Source organism: Chroicocephalus ridibundus, chromosome 6 (assembly GCF_963924245.1).
Source record: "Chroicocephalus ridibundus chromosome 6, bChrRid1.1, whole genome shotgun sequence".
NCBI classification, from domain to species: domain Eukaryota; kingdom Metazoa; phylum Chordata; class Aves; order Charadriiformes; family Laridae; genus Chroicocephalus; species Chroicocephalus ridibundus.
In genome coordinates this window covers 30,943,529-30,964,545 of record NC_086289.1, presented here as the reverse complement: position 1 = coordinate 30,964,545, position 21,017 = coordinate 30,943,529, and the positions used below count along the sequence as shown (strand labels likewise).

At 37.3% G+C, this 21,017-nt stretch overlaps 1 protein-coding gene and 1 long non-coding RNA gene across 6 annotated transcripts in view; one reads left to right on the top strand and one right to left on the bottom strand.

The window, feature by feature from the left end:
* LDB3 (LIM domain binding 3) overlaps positions 1-17,948 on the top strand; it is a 123,223-nt gene extending 105,275 nt beyond the window's left edge. For all 5 annotated transcript variants that reach the window (XM_063339154.1, XM_063339155.1, XM_063339152.1 and 2 more), the window contains 5 exons: positions 5,666-5,966; positions 7,161-7,341; positions 9,608-9,728; positions 11,193-11,308; positions 13,286-17,948. In XM_063339154.1, the coding sequence (XP_063195224.1) occupies positions 5,666-5,966; positions 7,161-7,341; positions 9,608-9,728; positions 11,193-11,308; positions 13,286-13,375 (809 nt within the window). In that variant the 3' untranslated portion in view covers positions 13,376-17,948. The remainder of the gene's footprint in view (positions 1-5,665; positions 5,967-7,160; positions 7,342-9,607; positions 9,729-11,192; positions 11,309-13,285) is intronic.
* LOC134517553 (uncharacterized) overlaps positions 1-21,017 on the bottom strand; it is a 52,524-nt gene that overhangs the window by 24,355 nt on the left and 7,152 nt on the right. Inside the window, exons 4-5 of the long non-coding RNA XR_010071664.1 lie at positions 11,672-11,729; positions 5,845-5,948 (exon numbers count right to left, since the gene is read on the bottom strand). This is a non-coding gene — a long non-coding RNA (uncharacterized LOC134517553). The remainder of the gene's footprint in view (positions 1-5,844; positions 5,949-11,671; positions 11,730-21,017) is intronic.

The following is a 21,017-nucleotide window of genomic DNA, read 5'->3' as shown; positions in this document are numbered from 1 at the left end:
ATTTTTGTCTTGCAAAAGAAGGAAAGATGAAGACAGAGGATTTATTTCCATAATGCAAAACAGAGCAAACTGTGGCAAGTCAAAATAACTCCTAAATACACTGATTGATACTAAGCTCCATGCTCATTTGGAGGAATTATAAACTCCAGTTCTGAATATACAAACCTGCCACAGAAATAAATTTGTAGCTATATCCAATTAGTAGCTGTATCTGTTAAAGAAAAAGCTAGCTGTTCAATTGGACTCGGAATAAGAGGCAATGCTTTTGTTTACTCCTGTGATGGGCATCTTCTTTGTAATTCCTTATATTGCTGTGTTTGAGCCCTATTGCCTCCCAATAAAGGCTTAAAATACACAGTATGGAAACTATGTTCTGTGTCACTATGTATAAAACAAACTTACTTCAGCTGCATATATTGTCTGCCTGTGTGTGGAAAATTCTTATTTTGCAGGCACTGAAAGGATATAATGTACTCTAGAGAACAGGAGAAAATTCAGAATAATATCTAATCAGATAAACGACACAGACAAAATTAAATCAGCATTGAAGTCGGCAGAGAAAGAAACAGAAATTGTTTGAATTGTTTAGGATTTTGAAATATCCCATGAAGGATTCTAAAATACCTTCATAATTGAACCCCAGAATGACTCAGGGACAAAAAAGATTACAGACAGATTTTATTGAAGATATTTGGGGTTTGTTTTGGAACTTTTTATGTATTTTATGTATTTGACGTAGTAGCACTTCATACTGGTTTGTGAACATGAGGTGGCCCTGGAGATAGTTACAGTTGTAGTCCTGAGCAAATGGGAAATTGTCTTTTGGGAAGAAATAGAGGAAATGGCATTTCCTGTGACAGATTGGAAAGATCAATAGTACTTTGAAACAAACCATAAAGACAGTTAGAAAACCTCCTCACCCAACTTCGTCAATGCATATAAATTCCGTCCTGCAGTGTAAAATGCAACCTCAGTCTGAGAGAACCAGCTATTCTCAGATGTTGACATAAGAAATCACAAAATCCAAATTTTTCTTCCGATCTAAATGCAACCTCAGGCTTTTGCAACAACTCTACTCTCACTTTAGTAAATAATTTCTTACACTTCTATTTTTGTAAATCCACTATGTGAAAAGGCCAAAGTAGTGCAGATCACTGTAAGGATTTGCAATGTAGAATTTAGAAGAGGAATGTCTTTATGCTAGCCCTCAGTGTTAATGGGAATGAGATGACTTGCTTCCCCTAAAAATGGCGGGTGTTTTAATCTGGAAGTAGCTGGCCCACAACAGCCTCATACATGCAATATCCATACAGCCAAATCAATCACTAAAATGGTTTTCAAGACTATTTTAATCTGTCTTAGATTAAAAAAAATAATGGGGCCAAACCTTTTTTACACTGAAACCAATCTCAAAATGAAACTGCAGTGTTGAGTATCTGGCTCAGATGGGAGTAATCAGTAAGTCTACACTTTAAAGCAAAGAAAGAATACTACTTTGACTAACTTAACTCTCGTGGGAATTTTCTGCTGCTCAAAATCTTTGTTTTCTTTCTATAGGGAAAGCTGTGAACTCTGAAATCTTTTCCCTTCTTTGTCCCATTAATTTCATAATCCGTTTTTGAAAGGAACATAGACTTCTTTTCTGAACAAGGTCCACTAGATGGCAGAAAATACTTGTGTATTCCTTTCTTGTAGGTTTTCCCAGACTACAATAGTGCTTTCATATATTCCAAGCAACTCAAACACCAGTTTTATACTATGAAGTAACACGATACCTAAAAGTAAAAAAGCAGATCTTTCCTTTCATATCTGTAAGTCCAATCAGGACTACTTGTGTATGTAAAAGTGCTCAAGTGTAAAGGCCTGATCCACTCTTTTAGAAATTGGTAAAGATTCCCAGAGACTTCAGTGAACTTCTTCCTGAATCCTAAGCACCTTCAATACTAGAACAGCAGGTTACGTACCACCTTTCACTTTAAATTCTTCTGAATAAGAATAGTGTCTTCTTATAAAGGACTCATTGCATTATCTGCTTTGTCAGAGAATCACCGAATGATAGGGGTTGGAAGGGACCTCTGGAGATCATCTAGTCCAACCTCCCTGCCAGAACGAGTTCCCCTAGAGCAGGTTGCACAGGAATGCATCCAGGCGGGTTTTGAATGTCTCCAGAGATGGAGACTCCATGACCTCTCTGGGCAGCCTGTTCTGGTGCTCTGCCACCCTCAAAGTAAAGAAATTCCCCCTCATGTTTAGGTGGAACTTCCTATGTTCAAGTTTGTGCCTGTTACCTCTTGTCCTGTCGCTGGGCAGCCGTCTTTTTTCCAGACTAAAAAGACCCCAGTCCCTCAGCCCTTCTTCATAAGAGAGGTGTTCTAGTCATCTTTGTAGCCCTTTGCTGGACTCTCTCCAGTAGTTCCCTGTCCTTCTTGAACTGGGGAGCCCAGAACTGGACAGAGTACTCCAGATGCAGCCTCACCAAGGCAGAGTAGAGGGGGAGGATAATCTGTCTATCATCTACTATATACTGGAACAGTATATAGGAAATTTTGGGCTTCAAGGATGTGGCCACTAAGTGTAGAACAAGCCAAATCAGTTGTGATTATCAATGACATTTGTTACTGGAAAAATATTACAAAGAATAACAATTATGTGTTCCCCTAACAAAGGAAAAGAAAAAAGGGAAATTGTTTTCACAGTGTGAGCTAGTATGTAAGACTAAAGCATTTGAGACTACACGAATCTTGACTTTACTAAATGAATATTGGTAACACGCCTATTTTTTCTGGAGGGAAAATATCCATTGACCATAAATGAAGAGCTGATGGAGAGAATTCCGAATTTCCCAGAAGCAAGGAATTGGTTTGTTCCTATGGCTGTTGAGAGACCTCTTCTCCTGCCACTCTCTCAGGATAACAGTCCCATTCTTTCTCTTCTACATTAAGGGAGTCTGAGGGCTGAGAGAAACAAGGTGATAGGGGGTTGGTTACCAAGTTATTCATTCATTTTTGAACAGTTAAGGGTCAGTTCTTACCATACTGGTATTTCGAGAATCTATTCTCTGATATACTGAATCTTAGTACTTTTTACCAGCGAACAGCACCTTTTATCTGCTGCATGTATGTTGGAGGACTTTGAAATACATAAACATGCACGGTGAATTTGTATGACAGTAGCTACTAAGACAAGAGAGTTGTTCATATAAGCTTAGGGATATAGCTATGAGATAACAAGATAATAATTCCCTCTTAATAGATAAAATCTCAGTGAAACCTTTCTAATACGTTGCAATGACACTACTTTAAATCAATAGTAATTCCTGCCTGTTTACAGGGGGAAAATATGTTGTAATAAATCCAGCCTGTAAAATTAAATGATAATGGCTGAAAAGAGAACTCAGAGCAGTTGCAAACACCCAACATTTTTCATTTTGCATTACTTCCCCTGGTATCTTCTTTCAGCAACTGGAAAAAAATATATTTTGCTGCTTTATTTTACCATGGCAAGTAGAAAAGGTAGACAATGAAAGACAGAGACCCTTCCCTAGTGTCTATCCTTCAGAAGAGTCTAGATTAATCTGAACCCAGATAAATCATATGCTGCCTACATTCATTGGAATAAACAAACTGGAAAAATAAAACACTGACATTGTGAGATTAAGGAAGAAAAAGTGAAAAACTAAGAGCTGTAAAAGTGAAAAACTAAGAGATCGTAAGCTGAATTTACTAAAGACAATCATAGAAAAAGACATCCTAAAAATAGTACCTGCACTGCATTTGTTCTTCACTTCTGGAACTCTGGGTTTGAATATCTGACCATTTTGTTAGGCCCTCTGTGGGATACACTGCTGTACTTCACATGAACAAGAATTGGCTCTTGGGGGAGGGAGAATCCTTTCACAAAACTAAGTGAGCTAGAAGTCACCTTATTTAATTAGAGAGCCTCATAGGTGGGAGCCTTTTGAACTTGCCAATTAGAGATGAAATATTGCCTTCTAATTTTGCCTAGCTTAATACCGTAATACATAAATAGCAACAGCCTCAGGGTTTAAAGAGATTGCATATAAACTCTCTGTTCTGAAATCTTTAAACACTGTTTACCATTCCCAAGTTTAAAAAAAAAAAAAAAAAAAGAAAGAAAAAGAAGCCTCAAGCTAAGGTGGGATACAGTTTTATGAAACAGAAACTTTGTTGATGCTGTAGCATAAGAAAGTTTTATCAAGAAGATGCATTAGATTCAACTCTGAACTCAATAAAAAGAAGCAAATCAGAGATCACTAGAGTGATCACGGTGGATTGATATATATGCAATTTAAGCACCTGCAATTGCCAATAATCAGTGTATGCTATTCTATGTGGCAGCATGTGGGCTAAGGGAGGAGTGCTGAGTAGAACATAATCTTCTCACCACTTAATTACCCAGAAAGATACAGAACCCTCTTCTTGGTTGAAATACCTTTCTGCCTGCAAGCCCCTTAAAACTGTAAATGTTGTATTTGGTCACTGGAACCTACTATGCAGAGTGTTTGCCTAGACTGCAGAAGAACGGAATTCTCTTCCCAAATCTGTGCTCTCATTTGGGCCAAGCACTTCAACTCTCCAAGCTTCTGTTCCGCCTCACACAAACCAACAATCATTCACTTTGTTTTCCTTGCAAAGGAAAAACTGCTATTAGTGCTCCTGTACTTGGCAAAGCGAGGCAGTTTCTTGGGCAGTGACTTCAGTCCTATACAATGCAAGATCTCACGTTTTGAAAAGAGCAGGGCAATGGGAAAACTTGTTGGTATGTGCAGGCTCTAGCTTCTGCTTATTTTTATGTGATAAAGCTCCACCCAAGATTAGAGTCTGGTGCATACAAACACAGAGGCAGTCCGCACTGAAGATTTTATATGATAGTCAAAGGGCGGAAGAAAGGAAGTATAATATTTCTACTTTATACACGGGAACTGAGGCACAGAGATACTACGCTTTGCTGGGAGTTATACAGGAAGTCTGTGGCAGAGCCAAGAACTGAACTGAGATCACTCATAACCGCAAGCCTGGCCTTCTTCTAAGTGCTGTTGGCTTTGTCTTGCTGGTCATGTGAGCTGAACTGGCTCCCTCAATATTGCTTTCAGTGCTCTCTATCTCTGCGTTCCCTGTGTGAGCCTGTTTTTCTTCAGAAACCTAGGAGTAAAACCTACAAATGATAGATAACAGTGACATTTGTGGAAAATGCTGCATTTTAATGATTGTAATGAGATAAAAATTTAAGCATACCTTATTGAAATTATGGGGAATTCCATCTAAAGCTTTATTACATGAATCTGGCCTTTCTATTTTTGACCTTAAGTAGATTATGTGGCAGTCTGAAATTATCACAGAATTGTCATATCCATTCCTACTAGAAACTGAAGAGATGCCCTTGAAAATGGTCTCCATAAAATCTGTAAAAGCCAGTAGGCAATGACTTCTGTAATGCACGTGGATTAGAAGTCAGTGATTGTGCTGATATCCTTGGCTTCAGTCCAGAATTAATGAGCAATAATGGGACAGACCATAATTAAGTGTCATCTGAAGCTTTTATTTTTTGTGTGTCGTGGAGTACCCTTTGGTAAGTGTTGCTGTATTGCCATCAGAAGAAAAGACTTTAAAATACTTCTTGGTTTCTTTTGGGATACTTAAAACAGCACCAGCACCAGTTCATTCCTACACGCCTGCCAACGCTGAGCCTGCAAGTCGCCCTCCCTGGGTAACAGATGACTCCTTTTCCCAGAAATTTGCACCTGGAAAAACCACCACCACTGTCACAAAGAACATCCTACCAAGAGGTGCTTCAGTACCATCTCCTGCCTCAACATCTGCTTACCCATCTCCAGTTTCAACTTCTTCACAGGCTCCTGCAATAGCCCGGGGAACAGTTCAGAGGGCTGAGCGTTTTCCAGCTAGCAGCCGAACTCCTCTCTGTGGGCACTGTAACAGCATAATTCGGTAAGGTCATGAGGTTTTGAAGAGGGATGATGGAGAAAAAAGATATCAGAGAGACTGGTTATTGTACATTAATATACAGTACCAGAGCCTAAGACTCAGTTAAATTACCCAGGAGGGATTTCTGTTGTCTGCTTCATTAATTTAACATTTCCAGAGCTCATCTTGCTATTGTGTGGTTCACTTTTTATCACTGCAAAGTTATACATGCTAATTGTTTGTTTCTTGGATGCTGTGGCAAATCACTGTTTGTTTTTTAAACAAGTCACAGGTCCTAAGGTACCCCTTGAAGGAGGTATGTACAACGTCATTGGAAGAGTTGGGGGAGTGGGGGGAGGATTATGGAGAGAAAAGGAACGAGATCATTTTGGAACAGCAGCCAAATGTAATTGTTGCCTTTGTGTCTGGAGAAAGATAATGCCTACACTCTATTACCAGTGATTCATAGCATGCCTCTCCCAATTCATTCTGCTGGACCGGTGCCCATTGTTAACCAACTTTAAGTAATCCATGTTTAATGACAGTCTCCCCCACTAAAAGGAGCTAGTTTGGTGATATGAAACTGCTGATTATTGCCCTTTGTATACTCTGAAACTGAGGGACTCCAGTAATAATCACTATATCTAATTACAATCAAGAGTAAATCACCAAAACTAATTTAATGTGTCTTGCATATAATCAAACAGCAAGTTGTCACCTGATAGTCTGACATTTCTACAACATGTCGCATGCAGTGCTCTCTCAAATGAAAAGAAGGCAGGAGACTTTAGGAGCTATTGTGAGGTGTGGATGTGTAGGTTTGAAAATTTGTCTGCTTTTTCATGCTTTCAAATAGTAGCATTATATTCTGTGTTACAAGCTGTAGCCTTTTCCTGTTGTCTTTGCAGCCATTTACGAAGATCACTTATAGCTATGCTGATATGAAAACAACTGATGATTTTTCCAACAGTTGTCTGTAAATCCAATGTAGATGACTAAACAGTAATGAAATATTTTAACCAATTGGCAAAGTGTTTGAATAATGATCTTGAAAAAGACCATTTCTTTTCAGGCTTCTGGATCTTATTTTAATATGCACCTTCATGATTCAAGTAGAATGCTTGTTATACACGTATGTGGCGTCTAACAAAGTGGGTTTGTAATCAGGGTCGTTCAGTCTTTTTGCAATACAAATAAAATAATTATGATTGTTTACAGGGGTCCTTTCCTGGTAGCCATGGGTCGCTCTTGGCACCCAGAAGAATTCAATTGTGCTTACTGCAAGACATCCTTGGCGGATATGTGCTTTGTGGAAGAGCAGAATAGTGTGTACTGTGAACGCTGTTATGAACAGTTCTTTGCACCAACCTGTGCCAGATGCCACACTAAGATCATGGGGGTAAGACAACAAGCTTAACCCTTTCTCCAACTGCGTGGTTCACTGAAACAGTGAAATAGTTTAGACTGTAAGCAATGAATGTAGATATTTAATTATTTCCCCCATTTAAATAATAATTTCCCAGCCTATTGATTATTTCTGAATGAGAAACATTTTATTGTATAATAATTTTTGTCTAGCCTAAATCTTGGATATTTCTGTACCTTATTCAGCTCATAGACAGAATATGTAATACAATTACCATCTCACTGATTGTGAAATAAGTAACACTTTCTGGATAGTTCTTCACTATCTGATACACACTATGTTACTTTTTATCTATCTTGTCCTTATATTCATAGTAAGAATGGGTTGGGTTTTGTTTCAACCCGAGAATGGGTTGAACTGGGTTGTTTTTTTCTTATACAGGACTTAGTCTAAATTTCAATGGAGAAGTCAGTGATCTTGGTAAGAGCCCATTGCTCTTGCTGCACCTCACTGGTAGCTAGCAACACAGCTGTCAAGAGGAATTCTGCTGGCTTCTTATAGTTAAGAAAATACAGAATAAATACAAAGATCTGAATTACAGAAAGGCAAAAATAGATGCCACTTTTGTCTTAATATACTCATGCTTAGGTACAAGTAAATTTGTTCTACATATACCTTAGATGGTGATGAGGTTGGAATACTGTAAGATAATTTTAGCAGTGTATTTATGCATGTAGTTACAGTGAATATATGACATGATTCTCTTAAATGAGGAAGCAAGGAGTACCACACTGGTTTTTCACTGCTTAGCTGTCACCTTTAGACCTCTGTCTAAATGATGGCATTGACAGACTAGATGGTTTTCTCTGCAATTGCCAATTAGGGATGGCAGCATCAGAAATCTGGTGAAGCTCTGGCTCCAACCAAGTCTTGTTTGCTACTGCAGCAGTAGCAGTAATTTTACAACAGAGTACTGACTTAACTTACCTAATTAATGCTGGCACAAATCAGTTCCCCATTATGGATTTTCATCAGGAAAATAGCAAAGATGCCAGCTGCCTCTATTTATATTAATAAGATTTCTCAATCTGTTTTTTGCCTCTTAGCTCAGTGAGGTTCATAAATGGATCCAAGCCTATTTATCAGTGATAGCTGTTTTGCAAACAGTAACAGAAGTTAATGAATCTCAAATGGTGATTCTCTAATGAGATATATGGCAAACATAAATTAGACTATTTTGTCTATTCATTGGATTGAAAGGATGGATGAGGACTTCAATCTCTTTTGTCATAGTCATGGAGATTAAAAATAATCTTTAAAAGACAATCAGAGTCTACATATATAATTGGAAGCAACATAAAATAGGATCTAGATTCTCAGCTGGTGTAAATCACTGCTGTTTCGCTGAAGTTAACAAAGTTAAATTAATTTACAAGTTATGCAGCTGGCCCTTTGAAATCTGAACTGTTTGACAGAGATACATTGTCATACATCATCTTGGGCACAAGATTGACAAATTAGCAGGTAACCGTGTATCAGAGCTCAGTACAGCAGCTTTTGGACTTGGAGGACTTCTGTATGACAAGATAACAATGAAGCAGTAATAGAGATTGCTCCATACTGGATAGAAGAAAGAAGCTGATAAAATCTGGATACTCGGTTCAAGAGAACATCAGTTGCACAGAATCGGGGTTTTTTTGTGATAAATACACGGCTTAGGAACAGGCACACAGACTCACATAAGTTAAAATCTAAGAACCGTTTTTTTTTTTGTTTTTTTTTGATTTTCACATATAGTTTATGAAGTGTTCTTGTGAGAAGCTTGAAGAAATTAGTACATAATCTAAGTTGTTTTGAAACATCAGACTTAAATCACTTATCCCCTGCATGCGTTTCTTGGTCTTAGAAAGAAAATTACTCTTTGAAATTTATTTAACAAATCATACTCTTGCATTGAAGAGTTCATACCAGTCACGTCACAACAAAGGAAAAAATAATCAGAATCTTTGTGCAGAATCTCTCCTGCAACAGCGACTGGGCATGTTGATACAACAGCTGTCTGAACTATGTTGTTTCATTTTGGCAAAATACATTGTTCTAGAAAGTTTGCAGTCCTATTCCCTCTTTCTCTCCAAAGGACCTCAATTTCTGTCATATTTCTTTCTTCTGAGGAGGGGAATTGGCTGATACAGAAGGGAAAAATATAGAGCATCTCTGCCTTGTATTTTTCTCCAGTAGGTAGTTGCAGGGCATGCTATTCTGCTGGATATTTTTGTTTGTTTGTTTGTTTGTTTTACAGGAAGTGATGCATGCCCTAAGACAGACTTGGCACACAAGTTGCTTTGTCTGTGCTGCTTGTAAGATGCCGTTTGGGAATAGCCTCTTTCACATGGAGGATGGGGAACCTTACTGTGAGAAAGGTATGGCAATCTGGACATTTCTGCTCAGTAATCATGTTGTATGGAAGCAAAATAAGAATAAACCAGATGATGAACAAAATGAAATGTTACCCATCCAGCACGGATTTTGTTTCCACTTTCTGCATATACAGGTGTTTCCCTCTCTGTATTTTTCTCCACTTTATATGATTGACTGGCAGAGCGCTGGTCTTTTGCCTCTATGTCCCAGAATGCCTTACTTCATTTCTCTCCCTTACATATTACAATACTGACCTTCCATTTCTCTCCCTACACTTTTTTTTTTGCCTGTCCCCCTCCCTTCCCTGGTAGATTCTGCTCGCTAGAAATCTACATGTTACGGGGTGAAAAATTCCTCTTCTAGGGTTCTGGTAGGGCTTTTATACAGTATGTGTGGGTGGCTGCCCACATTCTCTTTACTCAGTTGCTTGAATTATGACCTCTGATACTGCTACTTCACCCTAAAACTGATCGACCAACATATATGAAAAGATAGCTCTGGTCAGATGTGCAACGCATGGTAGTGCCGATTTGTTTTCTGAGTGCTGCAACAAACGAGCTGTTTCTTGCCAGCTAAGAAAGGAAAAGGCCAGCTTTTCCTAAACTAGGGGAAGGGTAATATGGTTTAATAAATGGTGCTTGCCATGCAAATGAGTTGGCTGACATGCTTAGGAAGCAGGTTAAGGTTTAAGTGGTATTCCCTCTGTTAGCCTTGCCTTGTCCATTTAATGAGCTTCTGGCCTACTTCTCTCTGGAGATTCCTTCCTTATGGTTGCACAAATCAAATTTTAAAAATCAGATGAAAAATCACTAGGAATCCTAGTGAAGAATGAAAACCATACAGCATGACTGACTTGGCACCTACCTTTTAAAACTGGAGGTTTTGTCATAACCTGTAATGACTCATGAATTCCATATCCTTATAATTTCTGCTAAGCTTTTTCAATGTCAAGTCTTTCCAAATTGCACTTGATAATCAAAGTAAACATGTAGTAATCAGCCAGTATGGAGTTTCCATAATACTCTCTCTTAATGCAGACAGAAGATAAATACAGTCATGGAAACTTAAACTATGCTTTTATACCACCCTTACAGTAACACTCACTTGCCATTAGATTGTGTTTTGTATGGCCATATTTGTCCTTATGAATAGATTCTAGATACATTAAAGCTAATTTAAAACTAATGTGAGAAATAAAACTTCAAATTTCATTGATTTTTTGTTTGTTTTCTATGTTTGTAATGACAACTGTTGTGCTGGCATGGAGTTTTGCACCAAGTTTGTATTTAAATAATGAAAGAAAAGAAGCAAATTTCAGTGTGAGTGTTTCAGTGAATGTAGTGGGAAACTGAGAAAAAACAATGCAAAAATTCATCCTCTGGAAACTGAGTATTTGTCTTGGAGTTAATACAATTATGTTAAGAGTTTGTTCTAAGTTTGCTTTTTGCGTTTTTCTTTTATTTTAGATTATATTGCTTTGTTCAGCACAAAATGCCATGGCTGTGATTATCCTGTTGAAGCTGGAGATAAATTCATTGAAGCTCTTGGACACACTTGGCACGATACCTGCTTCATTTGTGCTGTAGGTTCTATACCAAATACTCTCTTGTTTCTTTATACCCATAAATTGTGAGGTAGCATCAGAAGACCTGAAAGCAGGAATGACTAACACATGCCTAAGGATGCAGAGGGATTGAATTTCATTTTTTACTTGCAGATAGAGAAGGATGGGAGTCATTTCTCCTCCATAAATTTTTACTAGAATTATTAAATTTGAACCATCACAAGTGGGTGCTTTCTAATAAAGCATCCAGTTTTAGACAGTGCATACAGCAATACATACCACTATTGCTGTTATTCTTTACAATGTTTACCAAATAAAGATAAAGCAGGATTTAAAATAAATTAACACCATACCGAACAGTATAGCCATAATCTTACTTACAAAGCAGTGCAGCTTGTATTTCCATGCGGAATGCTTGTTGAAACTTGCAAAAAGGAGTCTGTTTAGAGGGAATGAATAGTAATTAGCATAGAAGTTGGTCAAACTCATCAATCTGTGGTGTGTGTACAGCTATATAGTGTAGCCATATTCCCACACTCCGCACACAAAGTAGTAAAATCCATATGACAAACAGTACTTTTCATATGTTTCTAATACAGCTGTGCTGCTCTACAACATATTATTCCTAAGGTAATAATATCTAAAACCTCTAATTAGCTAAAAATAGTATGTTGGCCACACCAAAAATGACAGTGACAATTTCTAATGTTGGTTGAACTCTAAAATTTAGGTTGAAGAGTAGAAAGTATAGAAATGTTTATAAATATCTAAAGCTAAACTAGCTACTAGTCTTTCAAGGGTACATGGAACTGCATGACACAAAAGTAGCCCGTGAAAATTGAAGTCTTTTTGAAATTCTAACAGAAAGGAATACTAAGACAGCGAGTTTCCTTCACAAACTAACAGCTATTAGTCACTTATAAAAGACGCTTTCTCTGAATATTTCATGTACTTTTTTTGCTTGTTCATTTAACTGCATTCTTATGTATTTATTTAAATTAGCAACGCAATTTTCTGTGGAGGTGGTAGTTTTGTTAATGCAGTTCTCACAGCATTTTTTGTTAGGAGCTAACTTTATTTCTTTCAGTGGGTTAACTCAAATGCAAATAAACACATGACTCAACTTCTAATATGCTATCCGCATATCCTTTCACATGATTTTCCTTCCACTTGCAGTAGCACATCACTGATGTTATCACTCATTGGTCTTAAGCCTGCCATAAGCGTTAGGGACAACATTTATCCTTATTCCTAGATTCTGATGTGTTGACTTCCTTAAGTGGTTCTAGTCAACTCTGACCTTGCAAATTGGTGTTACGCTACCTTGTGTTAGGTATCTGTACAATTCCAGGGCAGTTTAAGCTGATCTAAACCTGGGCTGCCCTGCCTCAGCCCTGCATTCTCACCTGCTTTGTTGTGTCAACACCAGCACTTATGCAGCCAGAGAGAGAACTCTTAAGGGTTGAAGAATAACCTGGTAAGAATAAGTAATTAGTTTTCAATGATATTGGCTGTCTGAATGACTCATTCCTTGATCACATAAGCACCTGTACCAAGACAAAGTAATAAGAGGAATGAGTATCTAATGGTACCCTGGGACCAGAGCACCTAAAGCAGAACTTCTATAAAAATCATACGTTACAGGATCAGAAGCTAGGTCTTAAAAGTCTGAGCTAGCTGCATGTACTTGAGTGTGCCACTATCCTTTGATGGTCTACACAAGCACTGCTGGGACATGCGGAAGCTGCCATGGGGATCATGTACCCAGACTTCATTTTAATAGAAACTAGAACTAGTGAATTAGAGGAGACCTGATGTAAACCAGAGCCTAACCTCAACATGGAGTAGGAAATGCACTTTGATCCAGGAAATCAGATGCACTTCTGCCAAAGAAACGTGTGGGCAGAAGATAAGTACAGTTGAAATTGATAATCACGTCTTTCTCTCTCTCTTTTTTTTTTTATGATTCCTGATTGTATTTATTATTAATCCTAGGTATGCCATGTGAATTTGGAAGGTCAGCCATTCTACTCCAAGAAGGATAAGCCACTGTGCAAGAAGCATGCCCATGCCATCAATATTTAAAAGAAGAGCTGACAGTCTGTAATGCTGGAGAAAAGCAGATGACTAACTGGGCAATTATAAAGTTGATAAACATGGCTAGCATTTCTCTTGGTAAACGCTAGAAAATTGATATTTCTGAAGTTTAACTTTAACCTCTTTCGTAAATGCAGAACGTGCTTTTGCAAAGTTCATACAAAAACCTACTGAATGAACAGTCAAAACAAAATGAACTAGTCCATTTTTAGAGCAACAGTTGGGGAAAATATTGACATTAACTAAAAACTGTAATATAAAAAGTAATGTGCAAATACAGTTTTAAATGAACTATCCACAGCAGTTTTACTGCTTAGACCACACACTAGTGTTTAAGAACAACTGGAAAAGTCCTTTTTGTAATAAGTCATTTTCTTTCATAACAAGAATGAGTAAGTGCCACATGTACAATAATCTGTAGAACCAAAGGCCATAGCTTTCAAAGGGAAATAAATAGATTAGGATTTCCTCTATGAAAAGTGAGTGCTATTCCATTATGTTGTGGTGCTACTTCATAGCATCAAATATTTTAGATTCTTTCCAAATAAGAAGTCTGCCTTGAATCCATATGTAGCTGGGAAGCCTAGGAGATAATCTGTACTTAGTTTGAAAATAAAGTGGAAATGGAGTAATGCCTTCCATAGCCCACTAAGATTGAGAAAAGTACATTGGGTCAACCTTGCTAGTACACTTGGTTTATATGTGCACAGTAGATTAGTTCACTTTCAAATCATAATGGAAAAGGACAACTGGCTTTCTCCAAATTGCTCTTACATTGAATGGAATATTGCTGGCTGGAAAGGCCAGCTTTTAATTCGAAACTGGTTTTCCTTTCCTCGTGTGGAAAAAAAATACTCAAAGCACTTTGGTTTCTAATTCCCATTGATATCAGTGGGAGGTAGGAATCTACATCTGGATCTTCACATTGATGAACTCAGAAGACACACATCCATCTAGCACAGCTAGGAAGTGGGACATAGCTTGCAAAAGCTCCCTGCTTTATCCCACATAGTTAGGAAAAGAGCATATTTTTTTTGAATCTATAGTAAATTAACATTGATTTAAATATTCATAAGGCAGGCACACCACAGGCACATATTCATTATTACTTTTGTTAGTTTAAATGCAACACATCTGCATTGCAGTAGTATTTGCCATTGTAAAACAGTTGTTAGGCTCCGACAATTAGGATAACCGTACAGTCATCTTTTTTAATATTTTAAGAACAACTTTCAAGTTGTTCAAACAGTTATTTATAAAACGTTGGGTTTGGTTTTTGGTTTTGTTGGGTTTTTTTGGTTTTTCTTTCAAAAAAAGCAATACTTGTATTACTGATAATACTTTTGGATTTTTAATTTTAAATATCAGTGACTTTTGTATTGGTGACAGCAGTTCTGTCTGATAGAAAATAGAGCTAAAATGGAAAGTCTGATCACTATTCAAGTTTTATTAATTTGTTTAAGTGAGAATTATGATGCGCGTGTTGACAGCTTGCAGTACTGACAGTTTTGAATTAGTGTTTCTGAGGCTGAGGATGCATTCTGTGGGCCACATTCTGGTGCCATCTGCACCCTATTTTACCTTACGTTTTAGGTAACAAGAAATTACATAGCATTGTCAGCCATTTCCATCCTATGGGTTATGCCCATTGTAAGAAAATTGGTGTGTCTTTTCAGGGATTACAAACCATCCAAAATTTGGGGGAGGAGTAAAAATTAGCTGCAGGCAGTCCCCATCTTGGACAAAAATAACAACCTGAACTGCCTGTGGCAGTTTTGACATGTATGACCTGTATTTATTCAGTGGGTATCTTAGTTCTCACTGATCTTAGCAGTCATCTGATCTGGGTGCTACAGGGTCAGCCTTTTGTATGCATGAATTATTTTAAAACACTAGTACATTATATGCAAAGCCTTTTTTTTCCCTATAGCAACCAAATTTTCTGCTTTCAGTCGGTGCTGGGCTGGTGTGAATACGGTTCCATTGATTACAAAATCCAAAGATCTGGCTCATCATATTCTCAAGAGGAATAAATTGTAATCATGGAAGCTAAATATTTTTTCACTAATATTTGACTTAATTAAATACCTTTTTATAACAGACAATTCTAGATTTCCTTTTAATTTTTGAATGTCATCAACAAAATGATGTTTATTATTCTCTTTTATTTAAGAGAATTCATATCAATGTATTATACACTGACTGCATTGAAGATATTCTTTAGGCAGATTTCTGTGCTACCCACCGACTGGGACTGGTCTGTTACCATCAACATCAAAACAGGGAGTCACTCCTTGGGAGGACACAAATTGCTAGGGCTTGTGATGCTTGAGAAGAATTTCATGAGGTCTTTCACCTCTACTCTGCATGTGTGTATGTGTGTGTCTCACTCTCCACCTTTCCCCTCAATGTCCCTAAAAGCTCCCTGGCAGCATGTAAGATAAAGCGTTTTAGATGGCCAGAGATGGAAGGCTGCAGCTTAGGCAGGGGTACAGTCTGTGAGGAGATGGTGGCGGACAGCACAGCTGGGGCTATCTCTTCACGTTCACAGGGGAGCCCAGACTGCCAGCTGAAGTGGCCCAGGTCAGCCAGCGAGTTCCTGGGGTGGACAGGGATTGTGTGGGCAGGGGAAGGGAGGCCTGAGTCAGAGGAGAGCAACTGTGGCAGCCAAACGTAGGGGCTCTGAGGGCCTCCGGTTGAGTGTGAAAAGATGAGGCATTGAGGAGATGGGAAGCCCTCACTGAAGCTGGTGTTGGAGGAGAGGTAATAGCTAGGTAAGGCCAGTTTCACTAAGTTGTTAGATAGTTGGGGTGGGGCAGAGGCAGGAATAGCCAGGATGATTCACTACAGTCAGGGAAAGGGCTTGAAGCAAGAAATGAGGGTACAAGTAGTTCACAATAGTCCAGAGAGATAATCTGAGTATGAATAGAAGGCGTGAGCAAGGGGTATATAGGATCCAATCTAGTAAATTTGAAGTCAGTACTGCAGAAAGGTGAATGGAATGTATGTTAAGCGTAGCTGAGCTAGCTTGTGGAGTGGCAACAGTGAAAATGCAGCAGCACAGACTTCAGTGGGAGCCGTGCTAACTTGAGAGAGTCTTGAAAATTTCCTTGGACAGATAACATGCACTGTAACACATGCCCTGACTCCAGATGGTGTCTGAGCAAGTGAGATTAAAGCTAGTTTACATATCACTATATGAGGTACAGTGATATCTCTGAATGAAGAACAGAGATACCCTAAGGATTTTAATGTAATAAATTTCCTGTTTTGACTTGTGCTGCTTCGTAATGTGGTCCAAAAATAGGGAATCCACTTACCCGCCCTTGATATCTATATTAAGATATAATTTTTGCACATATCTGAACCAGAAATTTGTGAATAATAATAATGTAGTATTTTACTTTTCACAGGGGTAGAATACCACATAACTGCTGATACTCTTCTGCCACATGTCACTTTTGTGATATGGAAGGGGGAAAGATGCATAGATATATATGTATAATTCAGAATAGGGCCTTTCAACTATCACTGAGCATAAATGCTGTACGAAAATATGCAAGATGAATAATGTGTACTTGTTTATGTTTTATGTCTTGTAATAGATGCCCGGGACAAGTCCTAAATTCCTCTAAATATTTCTTTTCATTCTAATTAACACAGGGTTTTACATAATAAAACAAAGATACTGTACCTCTGAATGATCAAATAAAAAGACTAGTCTTTTATCTAATTAATAACTTCAATATCTAATTATTCAATAACTTTTCAAAGGTTTCAAAAATGATCTTATTGTTTTTTCTCTTTTTCCGTTCTTTTGGCAGAACAGGGTAAATGTTTCCAAAGAAAACTGCTTTTATTATCTGGAAAAAAATCACTCTTATGACTTCTTTATTTAGAAGTTAGTTTTTACTATATTGGATTTGCGCATTACACATTTCTAAAATCAATTCAAAACAATGAAAAATATTTTGCTTTGGTCCTTCAGTGGTCAGTACTCTGGGTGAAATGTTTTGTTAAAGATTATTTGTATTTATGTTTAATAATGTGAATGTCCACAGCACTGAACACACTCATTAGTGTCTAATGCTGGGCACGCTAATGTTTGTTTGCAATATTCGTCTCCTGGCAGCAAATATTAATTTGTTTAGTATTTATAAACATCAGAATTTGAAACTGAGTGATTTCTTGCCTGCAGTGGTCATATTAGAAGTCTAGGTTTTATAATATATTGACATGTTGACTTGATGCCACAAGTGCTCTTGCTTTTAGATATATATTTTTTCCTAAGTTCCTAGTTATTTCAGAAACAGAATGTAGTGTGGTTTATGCGGTGTGAGTAACTACCTTGCATGGATTATCTGTGCCAACATGAGTAAAACAGTTCAGTAATAAAAGCACTATGCAAATACAGTTAATGCTTTACGATTTGGGCATATTTATTAATACGGCATGTGAACAGCTGACAGCTTTCAGCCATGTAATACTGATAAGAAAGCATACACAAGCTTGTACTCTCTACTTCAGACCTGAAAATAAAAATTAAAGGCATTGGTTTCAACTTTATTGTATATCAATCTTGAATGTTTTATTAACCAAATAACGCTGTTTTAAACAAACAAATGTTAGTATGCTTAAAAGACATAGTGTACTAACAGTACATGTTGTAACTTAGCAAGACTTGTATAGTCACAGACCTTATTGTGTCAACAAATACTGTTTATAGTAACTTTCTAAGGAATGGTTAAATTCTGTCTTCGGTTACATCAATGCATCTGAGAACAAAGTTTGATTGCGTAAGTTCAGGTGGGTGTTCTTCCATTTCTTAGCAGAAGTGACTTTAAATAATATTAAAAACATTTTATACGTCCTCATTGAGCTCTAGTGCCAAGAAATATTTCCAAATGAAAGGATATCTTCATATAACAATGTGGCTTATGAAAACAGCCATATTGTGCATTCCTAATCCACACCCCTCAGGAATGCAGGATTTTTAAAGATACAACTAATTATATTAAACCTAATTAAGAAGTTAAGATAAATGGACAGACTTGGCTTTAGATGGCATTACAAAGTACAGCATCAGGAATCACAACTTTGTGCACTTTGATTTTATTTTACAGCCCTAATTTCTGTTTACGATGTGCAATAAGGGAAAACACAATTCAAAAGAATGAATAGAATATAAGAAATTATCTGTCAGTTCAAAATTGCCATTTTTCAGACTGTCCGTTCTAACCTTTAACCTTTGCACAAGACAGTGGTTCCTAAACTGTGCACTGTGATCCCTGGAGAGTTCAGCTGTTGGGAGTGGAAACAGCAGAGGCACAAGCATAGCACTGTGCCAGCTAATAGGGTGCAAAAAATGAACAGAGCAAAGTTCATTAGAAAAGGACATGGTGCAAAATAGCTTGACAAGTGCTGCATTAAGGGATTCTTACTAGAAGAGAGATTATGATTTGCTCTGAAGAAAACAGTGATTTCAAAACTATAAGCTTTGGCATTGTTCCCCCCCTCCCCAATCCTGAATCTTAAATTCAGCCAGTTTCTGTTGATTAAGAAAGGAAGGAATGTGTGAATAAGATTGCTGAAACCATTATTGAATACACAATGAAATGCTTTGTTCTCACAGCCAAATCAGAGAGTTACGGGTGAGATTCAGATTATATTCAGGCACAAATTCTGTGCTGTATGCCTATAAAACATGCCCTTAGATAGCTGTTAAAAATACAGTTCCTCCTCCTCGTAGGAAGATTACATCAAAAGAAAACAGTAACAAATGTGTGTTGTACTAATAAGGACTGTCAGACTGAGTCACAAGACTTCTGTGCAATAAGGACAAGCAGAATGATTTTTTTTTTTAACAAAGCTAAACTTTTGAACAAAACATGTTTTTTTCTTTAAAAGTTACCACATTTTAACTGCTAGAGAATAATAAATTAGTATGCATAAAGTATCATTAATAAATCTGCTTCCACTACAAAAGTATTTTCTAATTTTACAACTTCAGAATTCAGATTATTTTCATTTATGATGAAGATGTTATGGAAATTCTTCTGCTTCCACTTAGTTTTACTATGTGTAGTGTTACTGAGAAAAAGTTGAGGCCTTTCTGATACTGAATTAATGATTTATTTTTCTTTTAATTAGAAGATATAGATAAAAATACAACTTTGAATTGAATAAAGGTGATGGCCCTTCCAGTGCTTGTGGAATGAATGCTGCTTGCTCCAAAAAAGCTAGGAAACTTGCCGTTCTTCTAGAATGTTTTATTCTTCTTGTGCATTAAAGAGGATGTTTTGGATTTTCGGGAAGCTTAATAACTATCTATAGCCATAATTAAGGATCTCATTTCAGAACAAAAGAATAATTTATAGGATTTTAATTATTTTAAGATCTAATCATACGTAGACTGGAAAATAATGTTGGGATCAAGGTTTAGTTTGATTTAAAGAAATCTTGATGAATGCAGGCATTCCTATATGCATGTATGGAACATGTATATGGATTAAAACACTCAGTACTAAGGCTCTGATTTCCTTTAAGTGGATGTGTATCATACCTGCAGTATTTGAGCCTAAATTGTTGTAATATAGTCCCTTTACTATACATAGCATAATAATAATGCATTAAACTGACTGCATGTAGAGACCAAGTTTTTGTTATCGGTTTGGTATTTGTGCTTTATGAGGTAACATCTCTAGACTTCTGATAGCATAGGAGATGTGGAAGCAGAAGGAAGGGCACACATTTCAAAATCTGGCTTCATATAAATAATATGAATTCAGGAATAAAAATTTTATTTATGCATTATAAACAAAGACCAAATATATTCTTTCACAACCAAATGCTCTTTTGCAGTACCCCATGTCGCTGCTAGGCCTGTATGCTCCCTGACCCATTTTCTCTTTTTTCCTGGAAATTTTTCCCTGTATTGATTCTGAGGACATCATAAATTTCCCTATGATTTCTGCACATGTGGAAGCCTGACCAGAGTTACTGTTACACATGCCTGTAAGCTGTGCAACAATGTGGGGCAGAAAGTAATATAATGTGCTGTGCTGCTAGTCTGAGTGTATTCAGTCAGCCTACTGCATCCTGGAAATACCAGATTTACTGAGATTTATTGTGGATACACAATATATATGACACTAATTGGAAGTTTCTGCTTTACCGCATATATGCCACACAGCATCTATGCTACACTGCACATACTTCTGGCCAAAAAATCCTTGCAAGCAATGTGATAGTGCTAGCCAGAGAGATTCAGGTTCTAGCTATCTCATCAAATTTAACATACCTGAATCTAAACTGTGTTGTTACGAAATAATGACAGAGCATGCTTATCCTTTAAGACTGTATTCCCAGTGCCAGCTGCTGCAGCAAAAGAATAATAGAGCTGTATTTTATGTGGATGGGGACTGTTGGCCATCTGTATTATGTAAACCAGTTTCTGGAATGGCAGCTTTTCTGAGTTGCCATTCTTCTGTTACTTTGTTGTGACACCAACTAGACTGAATTCAAACTTGCAAAGATTTCAGTTCATTTGGCAGAATTTATTTGTGCTCACATTGAAGTATTCCACATTTCCCCCATGTCTCTCACTCACCTTTGTGTTACCCATCCTATA